Source organism: Apodemus sylvaticus, chromosome 3 (genome assembly GCF_947179515.1).
Source record: "Apodemus sylvaticus chromosome 3, mApoSyl1.1, whole genome shotgun sequence".
Taxonomy (NCBI): domain Eukaryota; kingdom Metazoa; phylum Chordata; class Mammalia; order Rodentia; family Muridae; genus Apodemus; species Apodemus sylvaticus.
The window spans coordinates 140,019,527-140,032,120 of NC_067474.1; the positions used below are offsets into that span (position 1 = coordinate 140,019,527).

General features: G+C 39.0%; 1 protein-coding gene and 1 non-coding gene across 2 annotated transcripts in view; both read right to left on the bottom strand.

Annotated features, from left to right (window-relative positions):
• Positions 1-7,515: 7,515 nt before the first annotated feature.
• The window catches only part of Ago3 (argonaute RISC catalytic component 3), a 91,533-nt gene continuing 86,454 nt past the window's right edge, over positions 7,516-12,594 (bottom strand). The window contains exons 18-19 of the mRNA XM_052177371.1: positions 10,683-10,882; positions 7,516-9,520 (exon numbers count right to left, since the gene is read on the bottom strand). Of these exons, the coding sequence (XP_052033331.1) occupies positions 9,412-9,520; positions 10,683-10,882 (309 nt within the window). The 3' untranslated portion in view covers positions 7,516-9,411. The remainder of the gene's footprint in view (positions 9,521-10,682; positions 10,883-12,594) is intronic.
• LOC127682034 (U6 spliceosomal RNA) lies at positions 7,622-7,728 on the bottom strand. The gene has a single exon (XR_007977336.1). It is a non-coding gene; the product is annotated as a U6 spliceosomal RNA (small nuclear RNA).

The following is a 12,594-nucleotide window of genomic DNA, read 5'->3' on the forward strand; positions in this document are numbered from 1 at the left end:
ATGAAGATGAAAGCTTTAGGCATGAAATTCCATACTGATTTCCCTATCTAGGCTCTGACAAAGCCTAGATGCAAGTTTCCTAGGACGGCCTCAATTCAGTATTAATCAAAGAGAACTCTGATTCTCTGAGTGCTGGGGTTACAGGAATGTACCAGCAAGCCCAGTTTGTGAAGCACTAGGGATTGAACTCAGGGCTTCAACCATGTGAGGCAAGCAGTCTTTTTCTGCATGAGCTACATCCCCAGCCACTGATACAGCCTCTTAAACTGCAAACATAAAATCATAGACGTGCACACAGCCCGTGACTGGGAAGAATAAAACAAACACAGGGAGGTCTTCTGAGCAAGGTGCACATCTTTTTTCCTTACAGGACTATTCTTGAAGGTTCTTTTATAGATGGCCCACACCTCCCAGTACAGATACTCAGTTCTGAAGAGGTGGACTGTAAACTTATGCCATCCAGTATTTCACTGTTGATGTGGTACCGATGCCAGGTAACAGGGTGTGTGGAGCCTCCCACGGAAGCTCAAGTACCCAAAAGCTTCCAGAAAAGAAAACTGGATTTCAGACAGCCTCAAAAACATTAGTGTAAAAGAATAATATACCCATCTACTTGGAACAATACTGACATACAATAAAACTGGAGATACAGTGACCAAGGGGACCTAGCTATACTTGCAGGAAAATAAAAAGAGCCACTTGAAATAGTCTCTCCTTTATAGTTAACAAGCTCATCCAATCAGCACACTGGCATTCAGTGAGTACTTGGTAGGTGAAGGAAGGAGTGAGCTCAGAAGGTACATTAGAAAGCAAGGTATGCAACCAGAAGAATGCATAGACATGACTTAGTTAATGTCTACATGAAATCACACGCTGATTCATTTTACAGTGTGTTTTTATTTACTATGAAAAATATATTCTGGTTTGCAAGTACTCAAAGCCTTCCCATTTCCCCCTCAGTGGGAAAACAAAATATAGTGAGGGAAGGGAAATGCGCTGAGCCTCAGCAGTCTGACATTTAAAAAATTCAGAAAGGGATAAATGTTCTCTTCTCATTTCTCACAGGAAAGGAAAATTCCTTAACAAGCAAAGTAGGAATATAAAAATATAATGGAGATACTTTACCTTAAGGGAATACATCTTTTTCATATACTTATATTTAAAGGAATTAATGTGCCAATATAAAGGACACTGATCTACCTAAAAAACTGTAGTGATTATATATACTTGAAATTAATATTCTATAATCATACTTTTTATTGCTTTTCAATTAGTTCAGGTTACTACTTAGTTCTTTGTTGTTGTTGTTGGTTTTTTTTTTGGTTTTGTTTTTTGTATTTTTGGAGATAAAGACTGAGTATGTGGCCCTGGCTGGCCTGGGAATCACTCAGTAGCCAAGGCTGACCTGGAATTTACAGAAGTCAGCCTGCCTCTGCTTCCTGAGTGCTGCAGCTAAAGCCATGTACCATCACTTCATGCCTTCTGATGTCAATTTTAATCAGCTGAAATATTTCTATCATTCTATCTTTGTTCTTCCCAGACACCTACACTCTTCTTCTTCATTGATACTCAGGGCTGAACCAACTTTAAAACTACTCTAGGAAAGTTCAGGGTAGCAAATACCCAAATAATTATGGGTAGGAAAATCTCATTTGGAAATAAATTATCAACAACTTATATAACCTTTCTATTTTTGACTACTGTCTTTCTGACTATGAAAATGAATCACAATCTTGAGCAATGTGCCTCAAGCTAAAAAAAAAAAAAAAAACAAACCAACAAAAACAATCTTTTATTTGACAGCTTCCCCCACATTGCAATCAGGTAAAATAAATCCAGTTTGTTCATGTTTGCTCCCAAATGAAGGAGAAAACCAAACTTAACTTCCAGAGAAGCCCTCCCTCCTATCTACATGTAGAAACCCACCTAAAGACTGTCTTTAATGCCTATTGTATAAAATACTAAATATTCTAAAGTAGAAAATAGTGTTCATGGTTTATTGGTAAAAATCCAAACTCTATGGAATTAGTAGTTTGGTTGATATATTAACACATTATCTAAATTTCTGCTAATATCACAAAGAAAGAGAAAAGCTAGATATAACTATAAAAATACCTTAAACCCAACATCTGGGCAAAATGCAAAAGTTGCACACAAATTGCCAATAAATATGAACATCACTATAGAAAAATTAATCTTAAAAATAAACTAATAATTGCTATTAAGACACTATAAAAATGAAGAAGTTTAATGTGCGAACAGACAGAGCTCACCCCAGACAATAAGTGCAATGTTACTGATATTCTTATATAATGCTGCAGACAAGGTTACTCAGGGGTGGTGGTGTCTGTGTGTTTTTAGTATCTTCTGGAGGAATGGTCACCAAATTCACAAGCAGGAATTGGTTAAGTTGGCCATTTAGCTGTTTTCTGCTTCTGGCTGTAGGAAATATCTGCTAGCTTACTAACAGATGACTGGGTTCCTAGTGGGCTTGAATGATCTCACTTTGCTTATTCCCACAGCCCAAAATGTATTTTTTCTTCCCCTAGTGCTAGGAATGAAGTCAGGGCTTTGCATATGCTAAGCAAGTGTGTACTCTTCCAATGAGTAGTACACCCTCAGACTATGATCTGTTGTTAAATAATCAACCATGCCCTCTTGCTGTCATTTTCCATAAAAATCCTTCCACCTTAAAAATCAGGAATCATTTAAAATAGTCATTACTATCTAAAAACCAAAATTTCCCCTAAAGGCTGAGCTGTCATGTGGCTTTTCTCTTAAACTGGTCTCAGTGATGGAGCTCTTCCTTTCTAAGTACCGTCCTTACAGGTGAGTCAGTAGGAAAGGTTAGGTCAGGAGGTAACCTGTGCTGAAAACGGAAAAGCTCCTCATAATACACAGTTCCTGCCATGGCACCTTTGCCAAGGGGCACTTACTCCTAGATCTGTTATCTTATATATATTAGAGATATTTCAAACATAACTGAGAATTAAAAATTATATTTTCAAATTTACAAAATAAACTCAGTGAGCATTAACTTAGACATGCCATTACACCAATTTGGTCTCTAGACCAAATTCAAGACAACAATAACACGATATGAAACTGACATATTCTTAGTATTTTAAATTATCATAAAAATTTTTAGCTTTATGTTGTTTGAAAAATAAAATCTACAGCACCATCTTCAGAAAAGGCACTTTCTAAGAACCACCTTGCTTTTAAAAAATGACCTAGTGTCTACCCTGAAGAACCTCTTTACTCAGACCCTAATGCAAAACAATAGCAGATTATGGTGACCTTAGACAGGGATTTGAAAAATGAAGGGGCCCCAACGGCTGGCCCTGGCCGGTGGTTTGAGAAGATCCTAATGCTGTCATGTGTCTGCTGTCTAGAACTTTAACATGGTCTCCTGGGAATGCATGGACCCAGCCCTCTACACTGAGCACTGTCCTTTCATTTAAGCTAAAGACATTAACTTTCATGCTTTAAGAACAAAAGATTTCCCCCCACCCCAGGGTTTCTTTGTGTAGCCCTGGCTGTCCTGGAACTCACTCTGTAGCCCAGGCTGGCCTCAAACTCAGAAATCCACCTGTCTCTGCTTCCCAGGTGCTGGGATTAAAGGCGTGAACCACCACTGCCTGGCTAAACAAAAGATTCTTAAGAAAACTCTAGGGTACCCCTTTTGATGGGTGAGGTAAACTTCATCTGGCCATGGATTTTATCAACAGAAGTCTTGTTCATTTTAGAGTTGCTGACTTACAGGGAAAATTAGAAACATAAAATGTAATGCTATTATAATCTTCTTTTCTTTTGTGATGTATTTTATTGCTATACAATCACCTTTCCCCCCTCCCCCTGGGACTCAGCCTGGGTTTAATCAATCACAGCATCAATTTATCATTGCCAATATGCTTTAGAGACAACTCTTTCTGTTTGCTTTGGTCTTGGGTTTTTCTTTTTGCGGACAGGGGGTTTAGCAGAGTTGGGGACACAGTATTACTATGTATCCTAGAGTGGCCTCAAACTGTCTAAGTTGGTCTTGAACTCTAGATCCTTTGGCTAGGAGCATAGGCATGCATTAAGCCCAGCTGCCTTTCTGATTTCTATAGACTTAAAAGTTACAACATTTAAAAGTACATTTGTGAGTGTGTATGTGTGCACGCGCGCATGCCTGATGGATGTTGCTGTGGCATGTGTATAGAGGTCAGAGGGCAAGTTATGGGAGTTGGTTCTGTTTTTCCACTATTTGGGTCCCAAGGATTGAGCTCAGGTTTTCAGGCTTGCTGGTGACTACCTTTACCTGCTAAGCTATCCCCCTGTCCTCTGTATTGACCTTTACATAGTTATTCTTGGCTTAGTTTTTGACTCACAGAATCACAGAAATCTTATGTGTTAAGTGGAAAGAAAAATGGAGACACTCAAGTCAGGATTATAACAAGACTCAGGAAGATCTCACTCAAGATAAAGTTCTCCAACTATTTTTATTAAAGCTTCAAAAATATCTATGCATTTTCAAAAAGGATGAAAGAGACTAATACTTCACAGATAAAGCAGCTGAATCAAGCATGTTGGATAAGTGAACTGTCTTTCTTGGAGGAACTCATGCACTTTCTAAGAGGCAGGTGAGCTATATGGAATTGTTAAGAGCAGCCTTTCACTGCAGCAGGACAGTACCTACAGGGATGGGGTCAACAAAATGTTTGCTGTGTTTTGAGACATGGTCTCATGTTGCTGAGGCTGGCTTTTAATTCCTGATGCTCCTGAGGGCTGGGGTTATAGGTGCACCTTATACAGGCTTAACTGAACATATAAGTTAGTTTAATGACACCCAGTGAAAATTATACAGAGATGTCAGTTAAACTTCTTGGCAAAACATTACTCTAAAGGTTTGAATCAGAAAGGGAACAAACTATCCAGCAGTGTCCACAGTGGCTAGCTCCTCAAATTTCCTAAGAATGAAGCATATGAAGAGCCCCATCACATGCTGGATAGACATTTCTCAGCTTCACTTCTATGGCTGTTCTCCAAGTGCTCACACAGCCTGTGACCGAGATCTTGAAGCCATTTCTGCTCAACAGCAGCTGGTTTTTAATTCCCCAAGACACACTTCAAGCTTGCTACCCTAAGATCTACAAGACACAGCGGGGTGGTGGTGGCACACGCCTGTAATCCCAGCACTCTGGGAGGCAGAGGCAGGCGGATTTCTGAGTTTGAGGCCAGCCTGGTCTACAGAGTGAGTTCCAGGATAGCCAGGGCTATACAGAGAAACCCTGTCTTGAAAAAACCAAATCCACAAAAAACCAAACCAAACCAAACCAAACCAAACCAAACTAAACCAAACCAAACAAAAACAAACCAAACCAAACCAAAATGGTCTACAAGACACTAAGAAAGCCAATATTAGGCTACTAGAACCACAGAGAGCCTGGCTTGGAAAACGAGTTGGATCTTTTGAAGGTGAGGAGTCTCTGTTAGAAGGTAGAGATGAATCTTTATTCAAATGCCTTCTAAAACACACAGAACATTCTTACTGGAGTCCCTTCTAGAGTCTCTTTAGGAACAAAAATATACTAATAGGTCATAAGCAGAGGTATTTCCAGACTATTTTTTTTTTTTTACTGAAAAATTGTTAAAAGATAATTATCAACAAAACAAAAGATCATTGTATTTCTGTGGAAATGTGCCAAAGCCCAGGCCTGAGAAGACTGAAGCACTCTCATGTGTGCACACGTCAATGTAAAAACCCTACATTTCTAAAGCAAAGGTATTTTGTTACTAAACTGCAACTAGAACTGTTTCAAGTACCTGCTGTTTGTCACCTTCATGTTTTATGTCCCTAAACTTATCTAAGAAACCAAAAGTGTCTGACACTAGCCTGCCTTGTCTTATTGTTTAGTGCAGTGAATGTCAGACTCTACCTCAATAAATATAGCAGCTACAGAATTATTAATTTGTGGTCTCAATGCCAGTGCTTAGATACTGTAATATAGACATGTAACATGCACATTCTACAGACACATTTGCCATCAAGAATATACATTAAACTCACAACTCTTCTTCACACAAGAATCAATTCTACAAGTTGTTCAGATTGACGTTTTAGTCAGTCTTATAAGCCATACCATAACAAAACAAAACCATAAGCCGACATTCACCAGCTAAGAGCGAGAGTATGGTAGAAGAGAAACCTTACGATGGCTTCATGATGTTTAAACTGAAAGGAACTTAAGAAAAAGATTAGGAATTATACCCAGAAATGGAAAAATAGTATAAATTTCAAGAAGTATTTTCTATAGGCCTTTTTATCTTAAAATTCTAAGCCCAAAGTTTGTTGGCATTAAGTTTGTTATAACAATTTATTAGTAGGCAAAGCAGAAAAACACTATATATATTTTAAGTTAATTATCTTAAACTAGCAAGACTGAATAATATAAATGCATTCTAAAAAAGAAACAATTTAAAAGATAAAACCTTATATTTTAGAAAAAAATTCTTCCCCTTAAAAAATCCTTTTAAATAAGAGTTAAAATAAGGGCTTCCCTCTGGCATGTGTGAGATCAAAGGTCAGGAAAGGGACAGGGTGTTTGCCCATGCTACTCCCTAAAGCTCCTCACATAAATATGTGCAGGGGCCAAAAAAGATGTTTTACTTCTACTGAGCAAACACAATCCAGTCAAAGACTTTTACCATGGGAGGCTGTACCATTCTATTCTCTTGGCAATGTTCCCCAACAGCCAGGCAAGATGGTAGGAGGCCAGCAGTCCTAACTACTAGGGAGGTTAAGAAGACTTCTGGAGCCTAGCGGTTGGACGCCAGCATGGGCAATAGAGAGACTGTCTCCAAAACAAGCAAGCAAAGAAACCAATCCCAAATATGCTGTAAGGAGTTTTCTCTTGCCAGGGTTGAGATGGGAATATTTTGGAAGGAAAAAAATGTATAAACTACACAAATATCCTTTGTAAAGTGCTTTAAAACAGTATTGAGAATTGCATTTTAAATACTTCAAAGCAATAAACATATAAAATACAGTACTTTCTTTAGTATTCTGGCAAAGGGACAGAAGAATTCATGCCTGTAGGACATGGCTCAGGTTTTAGATTCAAATACAGTAAATTGGCAACAATGTGGACTAACAGTAAGAGAGCAAATGAAGACTTAGCTGCATTCCTGTTCCTGGCAAGCAGAGTTCTGAAAGGCTGACAGTTGCCACCACAGACAGCTGTAGTGTCTGTCCTCAGAGCCGGAGGGAACAAGAGCAGAGAAAACTCACATGCAATGTTTATGACTTATAAAGTGCTAATCCCAAACCTGCCATTACTGAGAAACTCAGCATTGACAGCTTTAAAGTTATTAACTAAAGTTAGTGATTAAAGTGGAGAAAACTAAGTTTTTAAAGAGTTTTCAGTGTATTTAAGAAATTTTACTAATGTTAAATGACCAAAGACCTAATTTCCTTCATCATTGCCATCTTCTCCCCCCCCCCCCCCCTGTGACAGGGTTTCTCTGTGTAGACCAGGCTGGCCTCAAACTCAGAGATCCGCCTGCCTCTGCCTCCCAAGTGCTGGGATTAAAGGCATGCACTACTACCACCCGGCTTTATTTATTTATTTTTTAATTAAAAAATATGGAACATTTCATGTATTTGAGTGTCATTCTTGCGCAGGGGCCATGCTAATCTTCTCTGTATCATTTCAATTTTAGTATATGTACTGCTGAAGTGGGCACTCTGACATTTTATTTTTAAAGAGAAAGTTACACTGGTAAAAAGATAGAAAAAAAATCATCCAGTATTTTCTCGATTCCTTTTAGTCAAAGGAGCACAATTCTTCAATAAGTAAGATATATTTTCAGATAATTTAAAAATATATTTTCAGATAATTTAAATCTTAAGCTGCTCATATCATTTTTAAAAACTGAAGTTCAACTATGTTTCTGATCTCGGAGCTGAGGCTCCTTTAGTTAGCTTTACTCCTATGGATATAATTGTTTTAAGGAATTGTTTTAAAACTGAAAATTATGAAACTCTTTCTGAAATAAAGGCTGCATTACTGTGTTCCCTTTAAATGACAGATGTCTGTTCTTCCTGTTATCCACAGTGGGGATAACAGGCTTCCTGTAAAATTGCTTAGTGCACTAAAAAAGAGAGCAAAAACTGTCTCAGTTCTTAACATGATTATAATTCTATAAAAGATGTAGCCAATACAGTTTATTAAAGCACTATTCTAATGAATATAAAGGCAAAGAGAGCTATACTTCAACATATATGCATATATATATGTATACATATGTATATATGTATACATATATATATATGAGAAAATCACATTAAGGTATGAGGGCAGTAAGTAAACTAGCAAAAACAAAACAAAACAAACCCCAATTCCTTCCTTTTTCCATCCTGTAGAGTTTCAGATTTTTAAAATATTTACTCTTTATAAAAGCTTGAAGGGATTCCCAGGTATAATTCATACAACCGAAGGCTTTAGAACAATTGCCACTGATCAGAAAGATGTCTGACAAGGTTTCCTATTTATAGCAGCTTTAACAAACTCACTACAGAAAAGAATCCTCGGTTGCCACTGTCTCTGAACACTGCGCACATGTGGTAAGTCCAGAGCAAAAAGGAACAGACGCTCACAAACATGGAGTCAAGAGCCGAGGACTCCTGTGTGTGTGTGTGAGACAGGAGCTAGGAGGAGGTACATAAAATAAAACCAGAAGTCTGATTTGCCAAGCCTTCCTTCGAATGAACCATATGTATGAACATATGATTGCCATTTGTAGCTATAGGGACCAAAGTATAGATGCTGAAGGCAAGGGAGGTAGTGAAGGAAATGAATGCGGTCTAAGGAGGGATACAAGGAAAGATCCCCAGGGGAATGAAGTATAAAATATACACACAGATACATATATATCAGTAATCTAGATCTAGATACATATGCACACTAAGTAATGTGTGGATATTGAAAATACAGATTCCTTTACAAGAATAGATACACATTACTTTTTCTGCACATATAACTGAACAATCATTATTTGTTTAAGTATGTGTTTTTAAACCACCATTCACTTATTTTTTCTTTTTTTGCAGAGACAGTTGTGCTGCTAAGCAACTTGAGGTAAAGGCATTAAAAGGGTTAGACTGTAAGAAGTGAGAATAAACAACGGTGATGCTTCTTCTACAGGGAACTGCAAAAAAGCAGTGGGCTGGCTCCCTAGTGTGCAATGGTGCTGCGCTATTTGACAGAGTAAACAATTTTCCTTGGATCAACATAAGGACCAGACCTCTATATCGTATTGGCTTCTGTATGGCTGGAGGCCTCCCCAGCTAATTGACTCCACTGGAAACATACATTGTATGTTGATTCACCTTTCTTCTCTTCCTCTCGGAGAATAAACTTGGATTTGTTAAGCGAAGTACATTGTGCGTAAGGTATCTTGGTGAATCTGTACAGCCTTGGCAAGAGCTTGTGGGTCTCGTCCATTGCTCTGTCCTGAAACATGGCTTCCTTCAGCACTGTAAGAGATGGGTTAATGAACACAAACATTCTGCTCCAATGCAATAATACAGAAGAATATTACATGTAGGAAATTCCAAAAATACTAGAAAATAGAGATTTTGTGTAGTAAACTTTGTATTTATCATTTAGATTCAATATAGCCAATTTTATTTTGGCTCTTTCATCTTCTCAGGATTAATTAGAAACAGATCTCAGAGATCATATCATTTTGTCTAATATATAATATCTTCCTTGGGTAATTTGGGGAAGCAACTAAGTTACTAGATAACTCTGGTTTTGTTTGTTTTGATTTGGGGTTTTTTTTTTTTTTTTTTTTTGGAGACAGAGTTTCTCTGTGTAGTCCTGGCTGTCCTGGAGCTCACTCTGTAGACCAGACTGGCCTCGAACTCAGAAATCCGCCTGCCTCTGCCTCCCAGAGTGCTGGGATTATAGGCGTGCACCACCACCGCCTGGCCACTCTGGTGTTTTAAAGGATTCATTTAACTTTTTTATATGTATGAGTACTTTGCCTGCATGCACGTAAGCACCATGTGCATGCTCGGTGCCATGGATCCCCTGGGACTGGAGTAACAAGACAGTCGTGAGCCACTGTGCAGATGCTGGGTGTCAAACCCGGGTCCTCTAGAAAAGCAGCCAGAGCTCCCAACCATGGAGCCATTCATTTCCCCAGCCCCAGAACTTTCGATTACTAGTAAGTCCACACAGCATTTTTAGTAGAAAACCATATTTTGGGCCATTAACTGTCATCACTTTTGACACAATGTACTGGCTGTCTGACAGCCTGTGGAACTGTTTTTTTTTTAAATTAAATTATTTTATTTATTTACATTCCAAATGTTGTCCCCCTTCCTGGTCCCCCAAATAGAGTTACATATGCCCATTAAAAACCTGGTGGCACACGCCTTTAATCCTAGCACTTGGGAGGCAGAGGCAGGCGGATTTCTGAGTTTGAGGCTAGCCTGATCTACAGAGTATGTTCCAGGACAGCCAGGGCTACACAGAGAAACCCTGTCTGGAAAAACCAAAAACCAAACCAAATCAAACCAACCAACCAAACAAAAACCCACCACCACCAACAACAAAAATGGCCCAAAGAAACCATGCTCTATTTGGATTTGGTTTAAAAAAAAATCCCTACTTTTCATGGTTTTATATTACCTGTCATGTTCCTTGTCCACAAGATGATATCTGGCTCTGAACGCCACCAGGTGAGCGTAATATGCTGGTGCAGGGATAGAAACAGATCTTGTACAGCGTACATAAGTGTGACAGAGCTGGTAAGTGAGCAGCTGAAGTTCATCTGCAGTGAAGAAGTTGTCATCCCATAAAACATGATAGTGTGAAGGACGGCTGGTCCCCTGTGCAGAGGAAATGATATAGTCTGTTGATTTCTAAACTTTTTCTTTTTAAGGTTTTTTTCATTGGTGAGCTGGCAAGATGGCTCACTGGTTACAGGTGTGTGCTACACAAGCCTGGTGAACTGAGTTTGATTCCTAAATCCCTTATAAAGGTGTACAGAGAGAACACTGACTTCCACATGTATGCAATGGCATGCTAGCATTCCCATACATAGCCCATTCACTGCTGTCTATTCACTGTGCACAGACCTTGGTTCATAAGAACATGTTCATGTAAGTATGGACCTTACTTTGAGCATCCTGCTTCTGTCCTTCCTTCCCTCCCCCACCTTTCCCTCCACCTATCTCCACTGTTCTCCCCCAATTTCACCTCTACTTTCACGCCACCTATATATTCATGATTTTACATATCCTCATAACCCTAAATGCCTTTTACCTATTGCTATCACTTTATGTGTGTGGGTGTTTTGCCTGCTTGAATGCCTGTGCACCATGTGCGCGCCCCATGCTCATGGAGGCCTGAAGAGAGCACTGGATCCCAGGAGCTTATGTTCCTACAGATAGGGGTTAGTCACCATGCGGGTACAGGGAATCAAACCTAGCTCCTCTGGAAGAACAGCCAGTGCTCTTAACCTCTGAGCCATCTCTCTGGCCACTCTCTACAAAATCTGGGACTCCTGATCCTCCTGTCTCCACCTCCTAAGTACTGAGAGTACAGGTTTGTGCTATCAGACCCAGTATATAAGCAAAGAGGCATCATGATGCTGAAAGTCCTTATGTTAAGCAAAATAAGCCAGATTAAAAAAGATAACACCAGTATTTTCTTTTATATGTGGAATCTATATTTAAGATTATGTATGTATGTATGTATGTATATATGTATGTATATGCATATATAAAAATGTGTATATTTATATATTTACATGTGTGTATAGATATAGGTCATAAATCTAAAAAGAAGGGAGGAAGAGGTCTTAGGGACAGCAAAGGGCAAGAGGCAGGAGGTTGCTGGGAAGGAGAAGGAATGGTAGCAAAGTACGTGACATACATGCATGAAAATGTGACAAGAAAACCTATTATTTTGCTGGGTATGGTGGCACACACCTTTAATCCCAGCACTGGGAGGCAGAGGCAGGTGGATCTCTGAGCTCCAAGCCAGCCAGGTCTACAGGCAGGACAGCCAAAGCTACACAGAGAAACCCTGTTTCAAAAAACAAAACAAAACAAAACAAAACCCAAGCAAAAAACAAAACAAAAAACATTTTGTATAGTAACATTAAAATTGATAGAAATAAGTAATTTTTAAAAAAGTTTTGCATTAAATTTAGGATTTTGTTTAGGAAGATTCATTCTATTAAGCTAATTTTTTAAAAAAGATTTATTTATTCATTTTAATGTATATGAGTACACTGTTGCTATCTTCTCCCCCCCTCCCCCCTTTGGTTTTTTGGATTTGTTTTTTTCGAGACAGGGTTTCTCTGTATAGCCCTGGCTGTCCTGGAACTCACTCTGTAGACCAGGCTGGCCTCGAACTCCGAAATCTGCCTCCTCTGCCTCCCAGAGTGCTGGGATTACAGGTATGCACCACCACAGCCCAGGCTGGTCTGTTGCTATCTTCAAAAAAACACCAGAAGAGAGCATCAGATCCCATTACAGATAGTTGTGAGCCACCATGTTGTTGCTGGGAGTTGAACTCAGGATCTCTGGAAGAG